The 24,342-nt window shown below is 46.0% G+C and overlaps 1 protein-coding gene across 1 annotated transcript in view; it reads right to left on the reverse strand.

The window, feature by feature from the left end:
* The window catches only part of ush2a (Usher syndrome 2A (autosomal recessive, mild)), a 1,147,097-nt gene that overhangs the window by 519,041 nt on the left and 603,714 nt on the right, over positions 1-24,342 (reverse strand). Inside the window, 1 exon segment of the mRNA XM_034188044.1 lies at positions 23,392-23,547. Within this exon segment, the coding sequence (XP_034043935.1) occupies positions 23,392-23,547 (156 nt within the window).

Below are 24,342 nucleotides of genomic sequence, written 5' to 3' on the forward strand. Positions count from 1 at the left end.
AACAACACCACTGATGAGGGTAAAATGTTATTAGAAGTGTCTAGTAGCATGGAGAGTATCCCTACGACTGCAAATGTGCGTACACCAGTCAAAGGTTTGGACATACTGGACGGTCCAAACCTTTGACTTTTGAAGGTTTGAACACACTAGACTAGTGATTCTCAACCGGGGTGATCGATCATCAGGGGTGCCTTGGGCAATTATCAAATATCACCATTATCGGGTGTATGTGCTGTAATAGTGTGGCAGATGATGTAATGCTCTTTTATTCCAGTAGATGGCAGCAAAGCGCTGTACTATAGTATAATAGACATACTTGCACATAGCGTTGTGCGTCTCCATGGTTACGGGTTACTGACTACAGCGTGAATCTCAGCTGTTCACGGAGCATGGCTCCTCTGGGGAAGGAGAAACCGCGTTGGCTGTGGAGGTGTGCGGGGAAGGCAGCCTGACCTCCGTTGATGTCACCGTGGTCAGACTTGGGCCTTCTCGCTCACAACTGGGTTCGCTGAAGGCAGCCTCTGCCTTATATTTTTCATATTCGCAATTAACGTGAATTATTTATTTTATACCCAAAGCATAAAACGACTCAGAATCTGACGTCATTGTGCTGCAGCCTCCGTTTGGATAAGACGGCCGATTAAAACAGTGCCGTCTTCTTCAAAAGCCGTCTAAAATGTGGAGCTGTCTGTGTGTGTATGTGTGTGCGCACGTGGAGTCAACAGGCTGCAGACTGCGTGGGAGGGGGTGCGTGAGGGAGATTCCTGAATGGAGGCGCGACACGTTACAATCTGAGAACCATCAGTGCACAGCGAGCGCAGAGCAGAGAGAGGATTTTAACCCGAATGAAGAAGTTAAAAAAAAACAAAAAACAAAACGTGAAGCTGCTTTTACTTCTCTCTGAACTTTCTCTAAAGGTGTGATTCTGCCGTTACCGTCCTGTTCACACCATGTGCGCATCGTATGCTGAATTTATGAGATCATGAGATGAAATAAACGGTCAAATAGCTTTAAAAACATATTAAAAAATGAGAACATATGAATGAACTGAGCCACAAAAAAAAAAAAAAACCCTGACATGGAGAAGCTGTGGTGATGTTCAGATGCACAGATCACAAAAAGCAGGTGAGAACTCTGAACTTTAACAGCTGTTCCTTTCCAAAGGTATTTATTTGTTCAATATGGGCTTAATGCAGTGTTTAAGCACAAAATGTGACTGATGAGGAGAAACAATTTCAGAAATGCAACAGAAACAACCACAAATCAGAAAAAGTTGGGACTGTATGTAAAATGAAGATAAAAATAAAATGTTGCACTATTCCCAGCTTCTCCACTCACAGAAGCCAAACGCTCTTCCAGAGTTGTGTAATTATACTACAATAGTAGAATATAAAGAAGGGAAAAAAAAGAAAAAAATAGACAATATATTCGTCAATCGCAATTATTTGTCTGACAATTAATCGTCTCCAGAAATTCCTAATCGTGACAGCCCTACTTGAGATCAGAGCGCAAAATGCTTGAGGATTTTCGAAATGCGGTGTTTTCTATATCGATTTTCTATTGCGATAATTGGGTTTTGCGCAAAACCAGAGGTAATAGAATTATAATATTATTTTGGTTGGTGGTGTGCCGCAGGATTTTGTAAATATAAAAAGGGTGCCGCGGCTCAAAAAAGGTTGAAAATCACTGCACTAGACTGTCCAAACATTTGACTTGTGGAGCACAGCGCCATCAAATGGACTGGAGGCTGAGGTAATCAGCTATATACAATTATAGACTTTTGATGAGGTGTACCCAGTGAACCCCATCCTGACCAGGTCCACATAATCACAGGTACACCAAAATTACAAGTCTATAACTGTTTTATTATATGGTAAACAAGAAAATTGGGAGTTTCTGAAACATACTAAAACTGAAAAATCAATTTCAAGTTTCAGCTCTTTATTATTACTGTCATACTGCACCAACAGGTCCAAAATACTTCATGAGCACAATCTCTAAAGCCCCTTTCACACCGGGGCTGCCTCGAGCTTCCTGTGGTGTCATGACGACGCAGGAATGTCTGCATCAGATGCGCTCAGCAGGGGGCAGAGAGAAGGTGAGAACGCAGCCTGCAGGCTCTCTGCACAGAGGAATCAGAGTGCAGACAGACTGCACTCTGATTTATCTTCTAGTTCATATTTGTGCTGAGATGCAGGTCTGCACTCTGAGTTCTGTTATAGTTTATCTTTCCTACTTTGACCGCAAGATGCGTGTGCGAGATGTGCGGGTGCACGCACGGGAATGAACCGTCTGTGAGTGGAGATGTCTGGACTTATACTTGATGTGGACATGTCCTGTCAATCAGTCTGTGAGCAAGACTTTTATAGACTGTATTTAAATGCATTTGTGAGAGAAGACCGAGGAGCTGCTGCAGCCAGCAGCGTTTTTTTTTCTGTGCCCTTAGTTTTTATTGCATTGTGTACTCGGCGTCGTCATGACAACGCACGACGCAACTCGAAGCGGGCCAAAGTTGGCGTTGTATCGCGTTATCTGATTGGTCGTTATCGATAGAAGGCGTCGCTCGATTGGCTAGCACTACGCTGCACGCGAGGTGTACCAGCGGCCAACTCGGCATGTGGTACAGCTCAGAAAGTGGCAAATGGGCCAGTCAGAAGTTGGCAAAATCACATACCATATAATAAACTATAATATTGCATCTTAAGTTTACTTAAATTTAGTGAGGTAAACATGTGGTCTCTCAATGTGGCTTCAGTGAGAATTTGAAGCATCATTGCAAGGCACTTTCACCGTTTGCATCACACAGAAAAGCACAATATTAATGCAGGACATTTTGCCATTAACCATTTTACATTCTTACCCAGAACAGCTCAGCAAATGTATTTTAACACAGATTTATTGATGATGTTTTGAAAGACAGAATGTTTTTTAATGCTTGAAATAAAACACTTCATTATTCTCCATTTTCATTGGACAATTCCACACAGTCCTAACTGTGTTGTCCATTCACCCCTTTCTGTTCAATATATTTCAGTCCTTTCCACTTGGTAAATCCATCTCTCACTTTGTTGACATTACAGTCGTGTTTGAAAACAGAGCTAGCCCTCCCATGGATTGTGTTTCTTCCTGTTCCTCTTTTCCGTTAATTCAGGGTCTGCAATGTAGCCACCTTTGGGTCTGTATGGCACATTTGGCACAAACAATCCATTACTTAGTGCTAGCCTGTGAACCTTAAAGTTAGGCTTTTCAGCATTTACTCTTCCTTTGGTCATGGTCAGGTCTGGGTCTGGCTCCAGTTCCTTGTCACGCATTGACTGTTGTTCAGATTTTGAATGATAAGGACAGTTGGGCAGAGGGCAGGGAGGACTGATACATTTCTTTTTGTATCTTTTCCTCTGCACCTGAGCTCGGCTCTCTCCTTTCTGGCTTACCAGCTGCTTGTTGCTTTCTTTGTCTGAAAACAGTTTGATTACTTTGATGCTTGAAGTATTGTGACACGGTGGACATTCGACATTTGACACAACAGATGTAGGATGTTCCTCCTCAGGACGTATTTCAAAAGCCTCTGTTGTTTTCCTCATTTTTTTGAAAAACTTTTTCTCTACAAAAAAAAAAAAAAAAACACAAAAAAACATTAACATCAAATTAGTTGTGAATGTCATAAATTGGTAATATTATGTATTCATATACTGATGACCATAAAGGTTTCCCTTTAATAATGCTTGCCCTCGGTTGAAAAGAGGAATTTTTTTTCTACTATAGCTGTCAAGTCAATCAAAAGAAATGAATTTGAGCTCACACACTGAGCGAGGTTCAGACTGCCTATAGTTGTGCGGAAATACATGACTTAATTCAAGACATTAATTTAACTATGCCCCTTTACATTATTAAAGTACTACAACTATTTAAAATACATGTTGATTTGTTTAAACTTGTATCATTTTTTTTTTTAATCTGCCATAGAACCGGACCACAGTTTAAGAGTAGATTAAAACATTAAAGTCCTTCACAGTACAACTACTTGTTCATTTCTTACTGCACAGTTAGCCTTAATGTTATACCTGATTGAAAGGTTTTTTTTTCTTTTTTCAATTTTTAAAATAATTTAAGCCTCCTCTACAGAACATATCAGTGGCTGCTAATTTTCAAGGAGCTTTGCAGTCTGTTATTGCTTCACCTGGCTTAAAAGGTTACAGTTCTATGTTTTGGTATATTTGTGCATGGTGGCAAGTATTGTACATACCCCAAATTTGTTGATGCAGAAACACAACTTCCTTTGTGTCTGCGGATTCACTGTCATGCAACTCTGTTATTTGTTTTATATATTCTGAAAGGAACTGTCGGATGTCATCAGGCTGCTGCAGAAGTACGGCCCTGGTCAAACATTCAACCAGAGTTTTCAGTCCATATGGAGGTGAAGGTTGAAAAGCCATCTTGAAAGCTTTGGGTGTGCTCTATTGTCTGCAGATGATACACTCCAACAGATATCCCAGCCATAGTGTTTATATATAGAATTACATTAAAGAACTATAAAGTACAGAACTTTAAGTTCTTGAATCTCAGAATTGTCTGTAGTTCTATTGTCTATTTTTCATCTTATGGTAGAACTGCACAATTAATTAAAAAAATAGCTAAAGAGCAACAAGTAAGTCAGAGTAGCTTTTTAAAAAAAATGTATTTCTGGGCTTTGCAGAGAAGGCAGGGATCAGTGACAAGCTTTGGTTTGGATCTTTTCCTTTCACCTGAGCACAGCTGTCTCCTTTCTGACTTACCAGCTGCTTGATGCATTCTTGATCTGAAAACAATCAGTTTTCATCTCATGATGTCCTAGTCAAGTTCTTGTGAAATTCACTGTGTATATGTCACAGATGTGCAGTGGTGGGCGCTGTTAAGCTAATCCATTAACCGATAATCATCGAAGCTAATGTTTTTCTTTTTAGCGGATTAGCTTTTCAGATAAGTTTTAAAACCATCATCGGACCAATTATCTTCCGATAAATTTAGTTCTGATAACTTTTAGACTGCTAACGTTTTTTTTTCATACCTAGTAACTTTGAAAAACATTTATAATCCCTTTTGCTCCTGTCAGCTATGTGTTTTGCAGCAGTGAGGTAGCTAAGAGGAGCTGAGCTCAACTGTGACCCCAGGGGAAGGGCCTGGCTACCAGACTGCCACAAAAAAAAAGTTTTTACTCCTTAACACCATACAGTGGTCCAGCCATGAGGCAGAGGTCTTGAAATGGGAAGCAGGTTTGACTTATGGTTTTGATTTATAAATCAAATTATTCCACATAGAATAACTACATTAATGTAAACTCTTAAAATATATGAAGTGGATATATAACACATATCTGAAAACCAAGTGGCAAAAAGCAATGACAAATTGTGCATAGCAGAGATAACCAATGTTCTGTGCAAATGATCTGAAAAAGAATTCAGAAACTGAAAAGGTGAAAACACCACAAAAGCTTAGATTCATTACATGAACTAAATGTTGGGAAAGTGTAGTGACACGGACCCACAACAGGGGGCGCAAATGAACGGTCAATAGATGAGCCAAAAAGTAACAATTTAATGTTGTGAATGTGCACAACGAACATACAGACAATCACAGAATATCATAACAGTCAATACACAGAGGTGACGTGTGGGCAGGCTCGAGGATAGAAGACGTCTGTCCTGAGAAGAGCCGGAACCACACGATTTCCGCCGCCCCAGAACCTGGTGAACACTGGAGCCGCCAAGTCCCGAATTCCCAGGTGATCACCGTCCCCGACTGTCGGATCTGGTACTGCTGGCGAAGAACAAAGACAGTCAAGTGTGGGTGTGTGTACACCCAGTAACAACAACGGTGGGAATGCCACCTCCACCTCTCATTCAATATGTTGCAGCGGTCTCAGCTGAAAAGGAGCGCCGTCTTGCACAGCCTCCTCACAAACGACCGGTTCTCCTGCAAATTCTCACAATAACAGAGTTACAAATCTCACAAAAAAGGCTGAGAGTATTACCTCCTATGAAGTATGATATCTCGGCAACGAGGTGGAGATGACGTCTGGTCTTTATGGAGTGAGATGATGTTGAGTAGATGGGTGACAGCTGTCAAGAGGTAATGAGCGACAGCTGTCACCCCCGGCTGTGTCCATGGCGGCAGCGCCCTCTCGTGCCTGAAGCCCGCACTTCAGGCAGGGCGCCCTCTGGTGGTGGGCCAGCAGTATCTCCTCTTCTGGCGGCCCACACAACAGGACCCCCCCCTCAACAGGCACCACCTGGCGCCCGACCAGGTTTGTCGGGGTGTCGGCGGTAGAAGTCGGCCAGGAGGGCCGGATCCAGGATGAAGCTCCTCTTCACCCAGGAGCATTCTTCGGGTCCATACCCCTCCCAGTCCACCAAGTACTGGAACCCCCGACCCATCCGACGGACGTCCAGGAGCCGGCGCACCGTCCAAGCCGGCTCCCCGTCGATGATCCGAGCAGGAGGCGGCGCCGGTCCGGGAGCACAGAGGGGTGAGGTGTGGTGAGGTTTGATGCGGGACACGTGGAAAACCGGATGGATCCGCAGTGAAGCCGGGAGTTGGAGCTTCACTGCGGCAGGACTGAGGACTTTGAGGATCCTGAAGGGGCCAATGTACCTGTCCTGAAGTTTTGGGGAGTCCACCTGGAGGGGGATGTCCTTCGTGGAAGCCACACCTCCTGCCCGGGCTGGTAAGCAGGGGCCGGGGATCGCCGGCGGTCTGCATGGGTCTGCGCCCTCGTCCGGGCCTTCAACAAGGCAGAACGGGCGGAGCGCCACACCCGACGGCACTTCCGCAGGTGGGCCTGGACCGAGGGCACACCGACCTCTCCCTCCACCACGGGAAACAACAGGGGCTGATACCCCAAACACACCTCAAATGGGGAGAGGCCGGTGGCAGAAGACACCTGGCTGTTATGCGCATACTCGATCCAGGCCAGATGGTTACTCCAGGCCGTCGGGTGCGCGGATGTGACGCAGCGGAGGGTCTGTTCCAAGTCCTGGTTGGCCCGCTCTGCCTGTCCGTTCGTCTGTGGATGGTACCCGGACGAGAGGCTCACGGTGGCCCCCAGTTCCCTGCAGAAGCTCCTCCAGACGTGTGAGGAGAACTGGGGACCACGATCAGAGACGATGTCGGAGGGTATCCCATGCAGACGGACGACATGGTGGACCAGGAGGTCTGCTGTCTCCTGGGCTGTTGGGAGCTTCGGGAGGGCCACGAAGTGGGCCGCCTTGGAGAAACGGTCCACTATCGTGAAGATGGTGGTGTTGCCCTGGGACGGCGGGAGGCCCGTGACGAAATCCAGGCCGATGTGGGACCAGGGGCGATGAGGCACCGGCAGCGGCTGGAGGAGTCCTTGGGCCTTCTTATGTACTGCCTTGCCCCTGGCACAGGTGGTGCAGGTATATATTCTCCACGTCCCAGGTGAGGGTGGCCACGATAGTGGACTCCGGAATGATGGGCTCCGGTGGATCCGACAGCTCTGTTTTGACTTCGTCTTCGTGTACCCGGGACAAGGCATCCGATCTCTGGTTCTTGGTCCCGGGGCGATAGGTGATCCGGAAGTCGAAACGCCCGAAGAACAGTGACCAGCGGGCTTGCCTGGGGTTCAGCCGCTTGGCGGTCCTGATATACTCCAGGTTCCGATGGTCAGTGAAAACCGTGAACGGCACAGACGCTCCCTCCAACAGGTGTCTCCACTCCTCAAGAGCCTCTTTCACTGCAAGGAGTTCTCGATTGCCGACGTCATAGTTCCGTTCAGCCGGGGTCAACCTGCGGGAAAAGTAGGCACACGGGTGAAGAACCTTATCGGTCTCTCCGCTCTGGGACAGCACGGCTCCTATCCCTGAGTCAGAGGCGTCCACTTCAACCATGAACTGGCGGCTAGGGTCGGGCTGCACCAAACTGGCGCAGTAGAGAACCGTCGTTTCAACTCCTTGAACGCGGCTTCGCACCGATCCGACCAGGTGAAGGGGACTTTTGGAGAGGTCAGGGCTGTCAGGGGGCTAACTACCTGACTGTAGCCCTTAATGAACCTCCTATAGAAATTAGCAAAGCCGAGGAACTGTTGCAGCTTCCTACGGCTTGTTGGTTGGGGCCAATCTCTCACCGCCGCAACCTTGGCCGGATCAGGGGCGACGGAGTTGGAGGAGATTATAAACCCCAGGAAGGACAAAGACGCGCGGTGAAACTCGCACTTCTCGCCCTTCACAAACAGTCGGTTCTCTAACAACCGCTGCAGGACCTGACGTACATGCTGGACATGGGTCTCAGGATCCGGAGAAAAGATGAGAATATTGTCCAGATATACGAAGACGAATCGGTGCAGGAAGTCCCGCAAGACGTCGTTAACCAAGGCTTGGAACGTCGCGGGGGCGTTGGTGAGGCCGAACGGCATGACCAGGTACTCAAAGTGACCTAACGGGGTGTTAAATGCCGTCTTCCATTCGTCTCCCTTCCGGATCCGAACCAGGTGATACGCATTCCTAAGATCCAGCTTAGTAAAGATTTTGGCTCCATGCAGGGGGGTGAACACGGAATCTAACAATGGCAACGGGTATCGGTTGCGAACCGTAACCTCATTCAGCCCCCTGTAATCAATACATGGACGAAGTCCGCCATCTTTCTTGCCCACAAAAAAGAAACCTGCCCCCATCGGGGAGGTGGAGTTCCGGATCAGCCCGGCAGCTAATGAGTCCCGGATGTAGGTCTCCATTGATTCACGCTCAGGTCGTGAGAGGTTGTACAGCCTGCTGGACGGGAACTCAGCACCTGGAACCAAATCAATGGCACAATCGTACGGACGGTGTGGGGGAAGGGTGAGTGCCAGATCCTTGCTGAAGACGTCAGCAAGATCGTGGTACTCAACCGGCACTGCCGTCAGATTGGGAGGGACTTTGACCTCCTCCTTAGCCTGTGAACCGGGAGGAACCGAGGATCCTAAACACCCCCGATGGCAGGTTTCGCTCCACTGAACCACCACCCCAGACGGCCAATCAATCCGGGGATTGTGCTTCAACATCCATGGGATGCCCAAAATCACGCGGGAGGTAGAAGGAGTCACAAAAAACTCAATCTCCTCCCGATGGTTTCCAGACACTACCAGAGTTACTGGTTGTGTCTTGTGTGCGAGTAAAGGGAGGAGGGTGCCATCTAGTGCCCGCACCTGCAATGGCGAAGGAAGCGCCACCAGAGGGAGCCCTACCTCCCTTGCCCATCTGCTGTCTAGCAGATTCCCTTCTAACCACGTGTCCACCAGTGCTCGGGCTTGAAGGGTTAAATCCCCGCTCAGGATTGTGACTGGGAGTCGTGTGGCAATTTGTGTGTGTTTCACTTGAATGGTTTGACCCCCCCTTAGCCCAGTCTCTAAGGGCGGTTGTTGTCGTTTTGGCCGTTTGGGGCAGTTTCTCTGTGTGTGCTCAGTTGAGCTGCAGAGAAAACACTCTCCACGGATCAGCCTCCCCATTTTGGCCCTGTGCGTTTCCCTAACAACGTCAGCAGGGGGAGCTGTTGCCCCACAAAGCGCTGTGGCTGTGGAGCGTGGGGAGGGCGGCGCCTTATCGAACCCGGAAGGGAGAGGGGCGGCGCGTATCCGGTCACGTCCTTCGCCTCGCTCCCGACGGCGTTCCTCCAACCGATTGTCTAACCGTATAACGAGATCGATAAGCCCATCTAAATCCCGCGGTTCCTCCTTAGCTACCAGCTGCTCCTTCAGAACCAACGACAGTCCGTTTACGAAGGCGGCGCGGAGCGCAACGTTATTCCAGCCGGACCTCGCAGCCGCGATGCGGAAGTTGACTGCATAAGCGGCTGCGCTCTCGCATCCCTGTCTCATTGACAGCAGCACAGTTGAAGTGGTCTCTCCTCTGTTAGGGTGATCAAACACTGTTCTGAACTCCCCCACAAACCCAGTGTATGCTGATAACAACCGTGAGTTCTGTTCCCAGAGCGCCGTAGCCCAGGCGCATGCTTTACCCCGAAGCAGAGCAATCACATAAGCTATTTTACTAGCATCTGACGCGTACATGACGGGACGTTGTGCGAAGACGAGCGAACACTGCATAAGAAAGTCCGCGCACGTCTCCACACAACCTCCGTACGGCTCAGGAGGGCTTATGTATGCTTCAGGGGATGGTGGGAGGGGTTGTTGAACCACCACTGGAACGTTTATATCCTGCACAGGGTCGGCAGGAGGACGAGCCGCAGCAGCGCCCTGAGCGCTCGCCGCCATCTGTGCGGAGAGAGCCTCCACCCTGCGGTTCAGGAGGATGTTTTGCTCAGTCATTTGATCCAACCGAGCCGTAAAGGCGGTGAGAATGTGCTGCAGCTCACCAATCACGTCTCCTGCAGACGCCTGCGCTCCCTGCTCTCCCATTGGTCGTTCAACAGCCGGGTGACGCCCCTCGGAGTCCATGACGCTGGCCGAGATATCCTGTTGGGAAAGTGTAGTGACACGGACCCACAACAGGGGGCGCAAATGAACGGTCAATAGATGAGCCAAAAAGTAACAATTTAATGTTGTGAATGTGCACAACGAACATACAGACAATCACAGAATATCATAACAGTCAATACACAGAGGTGACGTGTGGGCAGGCTCGAGGATAGAAGACGTCTGTCCTGAGAAGAGCCGGAACCACAGGATTTCCGCCGCCCCAGAACCTGGTGAATACTGGAGCCGCCAAGTCCCGAATTCCCAGGTGATCACCGTCCCCGACTGTCGGATCTGGTACTGCTGGCGAAGAACAAAGACAGTCAAGTGTGGGTGTGTGTACACCCAGTAACAACAACGGTGGGAATGCCACCTCCACCTCTCATTCAATATGTTGCAGCGGTCTCAGCTGAAAAGGAGCGCCGTCTTGCACAGCCTCCTCACAAACGACCGGTTCTCCTGCAAATTCTCACAATAACAGAGTTACAAATCTCACAAAAAAGGCTGAGAGTATTACCTCCTATGAAGTATGATATCTCGGCAACGAGGTGGAGATGACGTCTGGTCTTTATGGAGTGAGATGATGTTGAGTAGATGGGTGACAGCTGTCAAGAGGTAATGAGCGACAGCTGTCACCCCCGGCTGTGTCCATGGCGGCAGCGCCCTCTCGTGCCTGAAGCCCGCACTTCAGGCAGGGCGCCCTCTGGTGGTGGGCCAGCAGTACCTCCTCTTCTGGCGGCCCACACAACACTAAATACATACTCCTGACATTTGATCACATCTAATTTAGCTTATGAAAAGCCACAAACAGGGTTTTTTTTCCAAGGTAAAATTTCGTGGAATTAGAAACTGGTGTTGACAGAAGTTTGTGCTCTACATGTGCAGTGCTCTAGTTCTTGTTGAATTTTGAAATAACAACTAATCATATAAAACACGTAGGTGCTTGAATAGTAATCTTAGAGAATAAATAAATAAATAAATTATTTATTCTGTACAGTACAGTTATTTTGATAGTGGCTATTCTTCTCATGATAGATTAGGGTAGATTTATCCAATGATCATCAGTGACTTGCATACACACATGTGCATGCATGTGTGAGGTGATCACACAAGGAGAGCAAACAGTGAGTTGAAACGACGCCATGGCATTATTACACCCAGAAACTTTGGAAGCATGAATAGAATTGGTTATTACCTCCGCCAAGGAGGTTATGTTTTTGGTCACGTCCATTTGTTTGTTGGTTGGTTGGTTGGATTGTTAGCAGGACTACTCAAAAAATCCTCAATGGATTTCAATGAAATTTTTACCAGGGGTGTATCCTGGTCTAACTTAGAAGTCATTAAATTTTGGTAATGATCCGGAACATAATCCGGATCCAGTAACTTTTTTAAGGATTCTTTATCATTATAGGATAGGGCCAATTTCAACTTTTTTGCATCTAACTTCATGAAGACAGGTCACAAAGGCTGAACAAAAATTAAGTTACGACACAACAATAATTTAGCATTTGTTTCTCCTCATTGAATAAACTTGTTATTAGAAAATAAAATAAAAAACTTGTGTAGTTCATGCAGTTTCTCTTTATAAATACATTTGCTGAAGATCTAAGGGTTTAACCACTGAATGTGAAATATGACGGTAGATACGTGAAATGACGTGGAATAAGTCTCTTTGCCAAAGGGTATTCCATGTGACGTCAGTGACCCTATGGCTTTGACGGAGGTTTGCTCTCTCCGAGTGCTTCTAGTTTACCTTTGTCTTCTGAAATATGAAACGGAAAGTGAAAGCGTACTGATCTACATCACTGTCCTCATATGGAATCAGACCACAGATAATGCTACCAAAGTATGACAAAAGTAGATGTTTTATAAGAATTATTGTAAAATTTCAAAAACGAGATGGCTGCTGAATAGCAATATTGAATACAATGATTTCCAATCTGTACAGAGTGAGATTTTATGAGTTCATTTGGGCAAAAAAATGAACAAAGTATTGAAGGCAGTCTTGCTTGATGCACAGCGTGACAGAAAAATGAACAAACAAAAAACAATTCATAAAAATTTAACGAACAAAGAAAGTTTATATTTATATGAACAAAAGGTGTATTTTCAATAAAAGAAGAATTTTTATGAAGTGAACTCAAACCAAACCGTGATGTCTAAAGAGAGGAGTAAACCAAACCATGGCGTCTGTATACTGTGACAGCACTGTATATATGGTAAATGGACTGCATGTATATAGCGCTTTTCCATCTGCATCAATACAATACAATAATGCCTCACATTCACTCCGATGTCAAGGTGTTGTCATACAAGGCGCTCATTACACACCAAGAGCAACTAGAGGACTAAAGGCCTTGCCCAAGGGCCCTTAGTGATTTTCCGATCAGGCTGAACCAAGGATCCTCTGATCTCAAGCCCAACGCCTTAACCACTAGACCATCACCTCCCCTGTGTGTGTGTGTGTGTATATATATATATATACATATATATACGAGGTCTATTAGAAAAGTATCCGACCTTATTATTTTTTTCAAAAACCATATGGATTTGAATCACGTGTGATTGCGTCAGACAAGCTTGAACCCTCGTGCGCATGCCTGAGTTTTTCCACGCCTGTTGGTTGCGTCATTCGCCTGTGAGGAGGCTTTGAGTGAGGAGTGGTCCAGCCCCTTCGGCAGATTTTCATTGTCAGGAAATGGCGGAATGATTTGGGCTTTTTTTCCATCAGAATTTTTTCAGAAACTGTCAGAGACTGGCAGCTGGAAACCATTCGAAAAATTTATCTGGCTTTCGGTGAAAATTTTACGGGCTTCACAGAGAATAAGGACTGTTACTACAGCTGTAAGGACACTCGGCGCGCCGCGCTCCGTGCCGCCATCGAGAGCCACAAACCACCAGATCATTTCTAAATGGATGGGTCTGTGGATCCGAGACCGTCGTGTGCAGTTTCTCTGGTTATCACAAGAGCTGGACATCAGCCATTTTCCGGCAGATTTCACTTTTAACAAGAGATTTTGTCATGGAAAGCCGAGCGGAGGCTTCGCGCGTCACGACCGATTTGCTGATGGAGCGAGACAAAGGAACACCTCCGTTTTGGTCTCACAGGACGGCTTTGAGATGGCGATCGGTGGTTTTTCCATCGAGTGATTATCCGAGAAATTGTGGATGTGCCTGGACATGCCAGAACATGTCCCGTGAGGCTTCATCACGGCGTTGCTTTGCGCCATGCGGCACCGCCGCAACGCGCGGAATTCCTCCGCATGTCTGTCTCAATGTGCCGAAAAAGTGCTGATGTCCACATCTTTTCACAATTCCTGTGCTAGTCAGACGACGTCCTGGATAAAACACAGCGTCCAGTTTGGAAATGAACGGCACATTCCACTGTTACAGGAGTTTTTGTCATGGAAAGAGGAGCTGCGGCGGTGCCGCATGGCACACAGCAACGCCGTGATGAAGCCTCACGGGACATGTTCTGGCATGTCCAGGCACATCCACAATTTCTCGGATAATCACTCGATGAAAAAAACCACCGACAGCTGTCTGAATGCCATCTCAAAGCCGTCCTGTGAGACCAAAACGGAGGTGTTCCTTTGTCTTGTTCCATCAGCAAATCGGTCGTGACGCACAAAGCCTCCACTTGGCTTTCCATGACAAAATCTCTTGTTAAAAGTGAAATCTGCCGGGAAATGGTTGATGTCCAGCTCTTGTGATAACCAGAGAAAGTGCACACGACAGTCCTGGCTCTACAGAGCCATCCGTTTAGAAATGATCCGGTGGTTTGTGGCTCTCGATGGTGGCACGGAGCGCGGCGCGCCAAGCGTCCTTAAAGCCGTCCTTAAAGCTGTAGTAACAGTCCTTATTCTCTGTGAAGCCCGTAAAATTTTCATCGAAAGCCAGATAAATTTTTCGAATGGTTTCTAGTTGCCAGTCTCTAACAGTTTCTGAAAAAATTCTGATGGAAAAAAAGCCCAAATCATTCAGCCATTTCCTGAAAATGAAAATCCGCCGAGGGGGTGGACCACTCCTCACTCAAAGCCTGCTCACAGGCGAATGACACAACCGACAGGCGTGGAAAAACTCACGCATGCGCACGAGGGTTCAAGCTTGTCTGACGCAATCACACGTGATTCAAATCCATATGGTTTTTGAAAAAAAAAATAAGGTTGGATACTTTTCTAATAGACCTCGTATATATATATATATATATATATATATATATATATATATATATATATATATATATATATATATATATATATATATATATATAAAATACACACACACTATAAAAGCCCTGAGGCCCATCAGACTGGTGCATATCTTCAGTTTCTGTGGCGTGAAGCTGGCAAAAGTCCATGACTTCCCCTAGAGGGGATGCCAGTCCATCACAGTTTATTTCCCCAGTCAAAGCCAGTACCCATTTTACAGCTGGGTCGACTGCAGGCATGTGAATCTCATCAGTGACAACACTACCAGCAATGCAATACATATAGCGATACATGACGATACGATTCACCCCTGGTCCCGATTTGATATGTATTTGATGGCAATTCAATTCCTCACAATGCAATATGATGTGATTTTGGTGCAATATGATTAATGATAGTGGGAGGCTCGGAGTAGAGTCGCTGCTCCTTTGCATTGAAAGGAGCCAACTGAGGTGGCTTGGGCATCTGGTAAGGATGTCTCCTAGGTACCTCCCAAAGGAGGTGTTCCAGGCACGTCCATCTGGGAGGAGACCCCGGGGAAGTCCCAGGACTAGGTGGAGAGATTATATCTCCGCAATGGCCTGGGAATGCCTCAGGATCTCCCAGTCAGAGGTGGTCAATGTGGCACGGGAAAGGGAAGTCTGGGGTCTCCTGCTGAAGCTGCTGCCCCCGTGACCTGAACCCAGAAAAGCGGTTGAAGATGAGTGAGTGAGTGATGATTAATGATGGGTATTGGTAAGATTTTATCGATTCCGCTCATCGAGCCGATTTTTTATCGATTCTCTGAACAATAACTCGTGAATTTTCTGTGTACTAAAGGTAGGCTTTACAGGTTTTCTATGTCAACATTTTACTGAGTCTCAAAGTAAATAAATGTGAAATTAGTCAGTGGATCCTTGATCTCTGGACATAAATAAAAATCAATAAAATCTGTACATGGTTACTGGATCCTTGATCTCTGGACAGAAATTGAAATTAAAAAATCTGTAGTTTTTGTCAAAAGCATTTCCTTTCAGATATTAATGACACAAATGTAACTCCACAGACTCTGAGCTGAGCTCTTATCTCTTACTGTGCTGCACATCAGGATGTAATTCATAACGAACGGAGGACATCTCATTTTGGGAGGAAAAAAAACTTTTGGTCGGTTGTAGTTTATTGTTTGTATTATAACATTTGGAAAGAGGTGTCATTTGATTTAACATGCGATTTGCTCTGAAGTTTTTAATTCAGACTAAAATCTGCGCGGCTGTTTGGAGCTGTGCACTTAGCCCTACAAAACAGAGAATATTATTTCCATTACCTGATGGACAACTTCAGTTTGCGCCCCAGCTGGTGCTCACGCCCGTGAACCATCGTGTAAAATCCCCGGTGTGGAATGAAGGACGATTCTCGTTTCTTGCCCGCAACAAGACAACAGTCCCATTTCGTGACTTTAATCCACACAAAGGTGACAGTGACATGAGTTCATGACATGATGTCATCATTTTTGCTGTGGTAGAAATGTGCTTTCTGGCTTTCGTCCTTGCTGCATTCAAAGTGCATCAGAAAAAAACAGTGCGATTTCACGCGTCAACTGAATCGATCCACACTGAATGAATCGATGCACTCGCATCGCACACATTTGTATCTAGATACCGATTCATATCGATTAATCTCCACATGCCTAGTGGATTGAGACAACACAGATTAAGTGTCTTGTCCACCAACACAGGTAGACAAGCAGAATTTGAAATAAGGTCTACATATTGGCAGGCTATTATCCACTAACCTACCTGCTCTGCATATGAGGTCTGTTAGAAAACTATCCGACCTTTTTATTTTTGTAAAAAACTATATGGATTTGAATCATGTGTGCTTGCATCAGCCAAGCTTGAACCTTCGTGCGCATGCGTGAGTTTTTTCATGCCTGTCAGTTGCGTCATTCGCCTGTGGGCAGGCTTTGAGTGAGCACTGGTCCACCCCCCTCGTCGGATTTTCATTGTCAGGAAAATGGCTGAGCGATTGGAGCAGCGCTGAATCAAATTTTTCCAGAAACTGTGAGAGACAGCCAGGTGGACACCATTCGGAAGATTCAGACGGCTTTTGGTGAAGATACTCTGGGCGTCACACAGATTAAGGATCATTACAACCGGATTAAAGACGGCCCACAGCGGCACAGGGCGCGCCGCGCTCCGAGCGGCCATCGACAGGCTGAAACTACCAGATCATTTCCAAAGTGAAGGCTGTGTTGATCCGGGACATCGTCTGACTACCAGAGAAATTGTGGAAGAGGTGTAAATCAGCACTTTTGAGGCACATTCCACTGTTACAGGAGATTTTGTAATGAAAGACGTGCGGAGGAATTCGCGCGTCAGAACGGAGCCGTTCATGGCGCACAACAAAAAGCACGTCCATGTTGGAAACCATTCGGAAGATTCAGACGGCTTCTGGTGGTTTTTCAGTCGAGTGAGTATCCGAGAAATTGTGTAACAGCTGGGCATGTCACAACCTGTCCTGTGAGATGTGTATATACATATTTGGGGCATATGTAATAATTGGTAGTGGGGAAGAAAGGGTTGGGATAAATAAGCTGATGCTTCACTATGTTGGGTACATAGTGTTCTTTATGTTATGTGTCGGACGCAGCCCAGAGAACCGACCAGCGTTTGAAGGACCCAGTATGTAATAAGCAGAGCATGGTACAAAGGATAACTGAGTTTAATAAACATAACAGTGATGTGATAAACAAAAGAGTGCGCGGTCTGGCGTGGTGGATTGCGGTGCGCTCCCAGCAGCGTCAACGGTCCGGAGCCAGAACCAATTCAGACCCAAGGACACCGCCGACACCCCCCCAGGTGGCCGCGACAAACCGAGTCTGTGAAAGAAGGAATCATTATGTGAGTCCATACTCAACACACAGAGAGAACGCTCAAAGGTGTACAAACAGCAAACACTTCCTGGCTTAATTGCAAATCAGCTTCCCACCCTGCAGGCATAGAACACCCTGTTCACAAAACTCCACTGCAGTGGAAGCTGATTTAAACGACCAACATACAGCTCAATATAATAAGGTGTGAGGGACACCACATTTACTGACTGTATAAATGTTAGTCACAAAATCTAACGTACCTCAGGAAGTGTGCTGACGAGCGTGAGACCTCACCCCCTCCTCTTTCACAGACCATGCATCACACCTGGACGCCCTCCGCATCCACCGACGACGAGACGGCTCTCGAGACGACGATCCCACCCGTCCGGCCACAAGGCCGAGTCCCCGGCAAACACACACCGTGTACTCCAGTCTTAAATGCCACCATGTTCCAATCCATGTAGATGCACCACAGCTGTGAGTCCCGACGAGCCGCAGGCGATCAGCCCCAGGTGATCAGGGTGAGGTCCTGACAAACTCAGCCACACAGCCAACCAGCCCCAAATGCAAGCCACCTGGAAGGAAAAACAAAAGACAGGACAAAAGACAGAAACAAAAAGACAGCCAGGCCCCCCCAGCCATACAACAGTACCCCACCCTCACGGGAAGCCTCCCGGCAACCACACAAACCTGGCCCAGGAGAAACACCCCCCTCCAGGGACCATGGCTGGAAACCGTATCCGCATTCATCTTCCAACAGAATCTTCATCTAACAGAACGGTTGATGTCTTCTCCTCTGGCTGCATCTTTGCCCTTGTTTCTATCAGTCAATTAGCACAGGTGTGGCCAGGAGTTCTTGAACCTGTGCGGTCAGCCTTTGTCCAACCATGTTCACAGTCTGATTAGTCATAAAACAAAAAAGACAAACACAAACAACCAAAACACCCCCCCCTCCCCAGGGGACCGTCCCATCAAACCCCGGGAAGAGGAGAAAAGAAAAACACAACCCAATTACCACCCCATCACCCCCCCCAGGGGACCGTCCCATCAAACCCTGGGGAGGCGAAACTAAAAAAAAAAAAAAGAAAAAAAGACTAACAGACTAACATACAGTTGTTTGGGTCCTTTTCTGCTCCAGACAGAACTGCAGGGTCACGACCCCAGACACTAATAGTGGAAAACAAAAAATAAAATCCCACACAAAAACCAACTAAAAAAACACCCACAAGAAACAAACCAACACAAAACTAATCAGTGGTTTATACCGTCAAGCTCAAACAAATCGAACACACCTGTTCCAACTTAAGAGCTTAACGGTAATGTGGTAATGTGACGCAGTCACCACAAGAGGGAGCCAGAGTGCTAAAAATGAAAAACCCTCTTTGGTGACAGAGAAAACAAACGAGCCGCTTTTCTGTGCGCAGCTGTGAGCAACACACAACCAAAAATGTGATTCAACTAAATAACACCGGAGCTGACACAACAGACGCAGTAGCTATCATTACCCGGGGAAACGGGGCTACGACTGTAACACAGGAAGCACCGCGACCCGTGCCACAGAGCTCCGCCGTGCGCGTTCACCCATTACAGACACACTCCTGCAGCTCCCGTTTAAACCTCTTATCCGGTCGAAGTGTGACGCGAAGCCGTCGCCAGTCACACTCCACCACGACCCACGGATAAGGCACAAACACAGGAAACACGGCTGCAAGAGAGCACGAATCAGTATTCAGTAATGGGTTCTCAAACACGCACCATCCGGGCGGAGAGCACCCGCAACTGATCCGGATAACTTCTGAACGTCTGCTGCCGCCTTCCCGGCGCATTACCGTCTCTGCTACTGCTGGGTCCGTGATGTTTGGCCAGAGACTACTGTTATGTGTCGGACGCAGCCCGGAGAACCGACCAGCGTTTGAAGGACCTAGTATGTAATAAGCAGAGCATGGTACAAAGGATAACTAAGTTTAATAAACATAACAGTGATGTGATAAACAAAAGAGTGCGCGGTCTGGCGTGGTGGATTGCGGTGCGCTCCCAGCAGCGCCAACGGTCCGGAGCCAGAACCAATTCGGACCCAAGGACCCCGCCGACACCCCCCAGGTGGCCGCGACAAACCGAGTCTGTGAAAGAAGGAATCATTATGTGAGTCCACACTCAACACACAGAGAGAACGCTCAAAGGTGTACAAACAGCAAACACTTCCTGGCTTAATTGCAAATCAGCTTCCCACCCTGCAGGCATAGAACACCCTGTTCACAAAACTCCACTGCAGTGGAAGCTGATTTAAACGACCAACATACAGCTCAATATAATAAGGTGTGAGGGACACCACATTTACTGACTGTATAAATGTTAGTCACAAAATCTAACGTACCTCAGGAAGTGTGCTGACGAGCGTGAGACCTCACCCCCTCCTCTTTCACAGACCATGCATCAAACCTGGACGCCCTCCGCATCCACCGACGACGAGACGGCTCTCGAGACGACGATCCCACCCGTCCGGCCACAAGGCCGAGTCCCCGGCAAACACACACCGTGTACTCCAGTCTTAAATGCCACCATGTTCCAATCCATGTAGATGCACCACAGCTGCGAGTCCCGACGAGCCGCAGGCGATCAGCCCCAGGTGATCAGGGCGAGGTCCTGACAAACTCAGCCACACAGCCACCCAGCCCCAAATGCAAGCCACCTGGAAGGAAAAACAAAAGACAGGACAAAAGACAGAAACAAAAAGACAGCCAGGCCCCCCCAGCCATACAACAATTTATTTGTCTTCTGTTTTTATTTGTCTAATTATATTGGGTGTGTCATGTCTTTTTCACTCTTCACTTACCTTGTGTCACATGTTCGAAATAAACAGTAAACAGTAAATATTTATATATTATATACAATTTATATACATTTATACAGTTATATATAATTTACACATTTATATAAAGAATATTGTGTTCACTAGATATGTCTATGATGATGAGATTTAAGTTTGTGCTGCATTAAATGTGTTTGTAGAATGGCCCAAGCAGAGGGTCATCCCTTGGAGTCTGGTCTGCTTGAGGTTTCTTCCTCAAGCAGACAGACACAGGAGAGAAAAGTGAGAAAATGTTAATGCCTGTTTGGGAAAAGTGTATAAAGTGTGTAGTGAGGGGTTTTACAGCCTTAAAACATCTATAATAATTGCCAAAAATAGCGCTGATGACTTCGCGGATTTCGCTTATCGCGGGTTATTTTAGAACGTAACTCCCGTGATAAACGAGGGACCACTGTGTGTGTGTGTGTGTGTATATATATATATATATATATATATATATATATATATATATAAGCTTGCTGATGATTCCACAGATATATATGTGTGTGTGTGTGTGTGTGTGTGTGTGTGTGTGTGTGTTGGTTCCATATCATGAACAGAAGCGGATGGATAACAAAAGTCGTGATGGATAACAGAAATAGTGGATTTTTTTTTAAATACTTGCACTAAAAGAATAAAACACCACTTAACTAGCTACAGGAGAGTTAGTTTTCCCTGCAATGACAACATTTATTACACACAGCTTTATGAGCTTCAGCCTAACATAAGTAATAAAGCTTGTAGCAACAACGCCTAAAGCGCCAAAACTATGCACAAGTAGACTTAATAAATGTCTTAAAATAGTTCATCCAACACAAAACACATATGGCTACACATGTTGAGTAATAAGCCACTTATTATTATATTTTCCTATATGCTGGAATAAGGGATAGAAGTCTTCAAATTATTGTTCATTACTTCCCATTTCAAGAAGCCCACGATAAGCGAAATCCGCTTATCGCGGGTTATTTTTACAACGCAACTCCCACGATAAACGACCCCTGTATAACACAATGCTAAAATACCCTCGGCCATATGAGCATAAAAATAGGTAACAGAATGTGACCTTTTCACATCTTAAAATAGGTTAAGGTTAGCCATCTCTGAACTTGTCCAAGGTCTGTGTCCCAAGAATCTTCCCTGTGAATTTGAAGACCCTGGCAGAAATAGGACTGGACTTATGCTGAGCACAGACAGACGGACTGATGGACGGACAGACGGATGGACGGACACATGGCCTAAAAACCTAAAAAAAACCTTACCCACGTAACTGAACATGTGTGCTTGTATAAAAATAAATAAATAAATAAAAACTGCAACATTTAGTTGTTCCAAAGGAGGATATTTAAGCAATCTGATAAATAGTGGAAAATATAGCAAAATATTAGTTATTCAATAATATATAACAAATAAACCAAATTAATTAACTAAAGTAATTAATTTTAAAACAAACGGATATGGCGTGTCTGTGTTCAAGTGATTTGATAGGTTGTCAGTGCGGCAGAGGGCAAGGATCCTGAGTCCAGCGATTATGACAAGGTGGACGAACTAAAGCATGCTCGATTTGGAGTTCCTGGGATTCGTCAAGTCCACCAAGCAAAAGGCAGATCATGCAGCACGACTCACTTGGGGAGGGTGTTAATGCTGCGTTTACACATAACGACAACAAGTCACGAATGCCACGAAGTACACATTCTTGGCCGCTGATCACGAATGTGATGATTCCACACACACACACTCATATTCATCCAACCGAAATCAGATCGCTCCAGTTTTTCAGAAGAACTTTGTGACTGCATGCGTAGTTGGGTTCTGTGGCATGGAGTGGCGCACATGCCCAAATGCACTGTGTTTGCGCTTGTGATGGAGGACTGTATGTGGGGTTAATCTACTGTCTCGTGTCATTTCTCAGATCAGTTGTTGGTTTGGTTTTGTGGTATGCAGGAGATCACTTTACCGAGGGTCTATATGGTCAAATAATAATTTAAAAAATACTGTCATCACTCTTTACTCTTAGTCAGTCTCTTACAACGGTGTAGCCTAAATACATGAGCTTTCCAGGAGTGCACCCAATACATTACGCACGCTCAGAGGCACGTCCCCTCCGGTGTGCACTTTTTTTTGGGGGGGGGGGGGGGACCCCGCCCCCTGTGATAAACTCATCGCCCCCTTAATTTTTTTTCTGGCGCCGGGCTTGGTGCTGGTGTCGCAGACCTAAAAATCGGTCCGCCCTGCCTTCACTGTGCATGTGTCATTTAGCCGCGGTTCACGGATTATCACTTCGTTTCTGCTTAAAACTGCACTCCAATCATCATCTATTTCAGCGACAGATATCTGAAGCTTTTGTACAGCAATCATTTCCACATAAATTCAGCATTATTTTATCATAAAAGCCGGAGGAAGCAATCAGAGCGCCACGGCTAAACGAGCTGCCAGCTGATGCATTCACTGTGCATTGGTCATTTCAAAGCGTCACAGGGTATCACCTCGTTTTCTGCTTAAAACGGCCTTGTTTCTGCTTAAAACTGACTTTAGAATTATTTAAGAGGTGCTGAGGGTCAAAATGACACATGCCCAGTGAAGGCAGGGTGGACCAAATTTTTTTTTTTTTTTTTTTTTTTTGGGGGGGGGGGGGGGGGCGTTGAGTCTGCAACACTTTTTTTTCCATTTCAATGCACCCACTGGAAACCACAAAACTAACTAAGAGCACAAGCACGAACTAACCTATTTAATTCAAATATGCCAGAATTTTATAATGAATGATTTTTTTCATCATGTCGAGAAGTGGGCAGCATATATACACACAGCCTGTCAACCATCACATGAGCAATGCTAATATCGTAATTCTGCTTCATAAGTCTTATACAGGCCCTGAGGCTCATTGGTACATGTGGTTATTTCTGGATACTGTATCATGAAGTGAACAGGACTTCAGTCAATTGCAGTTTTCATCCCAATTAGAGTTGGGTGGAATAGGATAATGCAGATATACGCTCTAAGAGTGGCCCTTGCAGTTTGACGATGTTCTGGGTGTGCGTACCTGCTGGTGGTGTCGTAACACTGAGAGGCAGGCTCTCCACACAGCCCTGTGTGTTACATCCTCTGATCCAGACGGTGTAGTTGGTATACGGCTGTAGGTCAGGTACAGACAACCAGCTGCCTGCTGCTGGACTTCCATCCAACACACCAACACCATCTAGCACAAACACAGACACACTGTATTATACGTATGATGATTTCAGACACGACTTGTTTGTTTGTGTGTTTGTTCCACTGCTCCTCCATGGTGTTTGGGTCAAATTCCTCCAGACTTGCTGTGTGCATGTAGACAAACCACAGAATTGCCTTTAAATGTTTGCGTGTGTGTGTGTGTTTTTGTCAAGGTCACTGGGGTCAATGGTAAAAACAATTATTCTTAACTGCAGTGTCAACCAAACTTGGCACACACATGGAGCTGGGTTCTGGAAAGGCTCAGGCAAAAACTAATTTACTAAAGGTCAATTAATGTGGTCAACGTCATCTCTTCCTGTCTGTCTCTTGACCTAATCCTCTCAGGTCTTTTTCCTGATTTCTCTCATACTCGGTACGTCAGTAAAGTTTGGCCCCAAAATTGCTGTAAAAAATTCATTTGGGCAAAGTCAAGAAATTAGACTTTCAACCCAATTTGGATGAAATGCAGTACACATTTACAGTAGGTTGATTTGTGAAATACCTTCCCAAGATCAGCCAGAGGTCAATCATTTGGGTAAAGGTCAGTGGGGTCAAATGTCAAATTGCTGTGGCCATTACTGTTTTGATGTCCACGGGTACTATTACCAAGTATGTATAATGAGGAGGAAAAATGAAATACATCAAATAAATTATGTCCAAAGCAAACTTATTTATTACTGTTAGATGTATGTCAGAAACATTTCAGGAAAGACAGGTATACACATAAATCAAGAGAGGCAAGGAGGAAAGGAGAATGAGTGAGTTCAACAGCCAGAGCTCC

The sequence above is a fragment of the Thalassophryne amazonica genome, chromosome 2 (assembly GCF_902500255.1).
Source record: "Thalassophryne amazonica chromosome 2, fThaAma1.1, whole genome shotgun sequence".
In the NCBI taxonomy this organism is placed as follows: Eukaryota; Metazoa; Chordata; class Actinopteri; order Batrachoidiformes; family Batrachoididae; genus Thalassophryne; species Thalassophryne amazonica.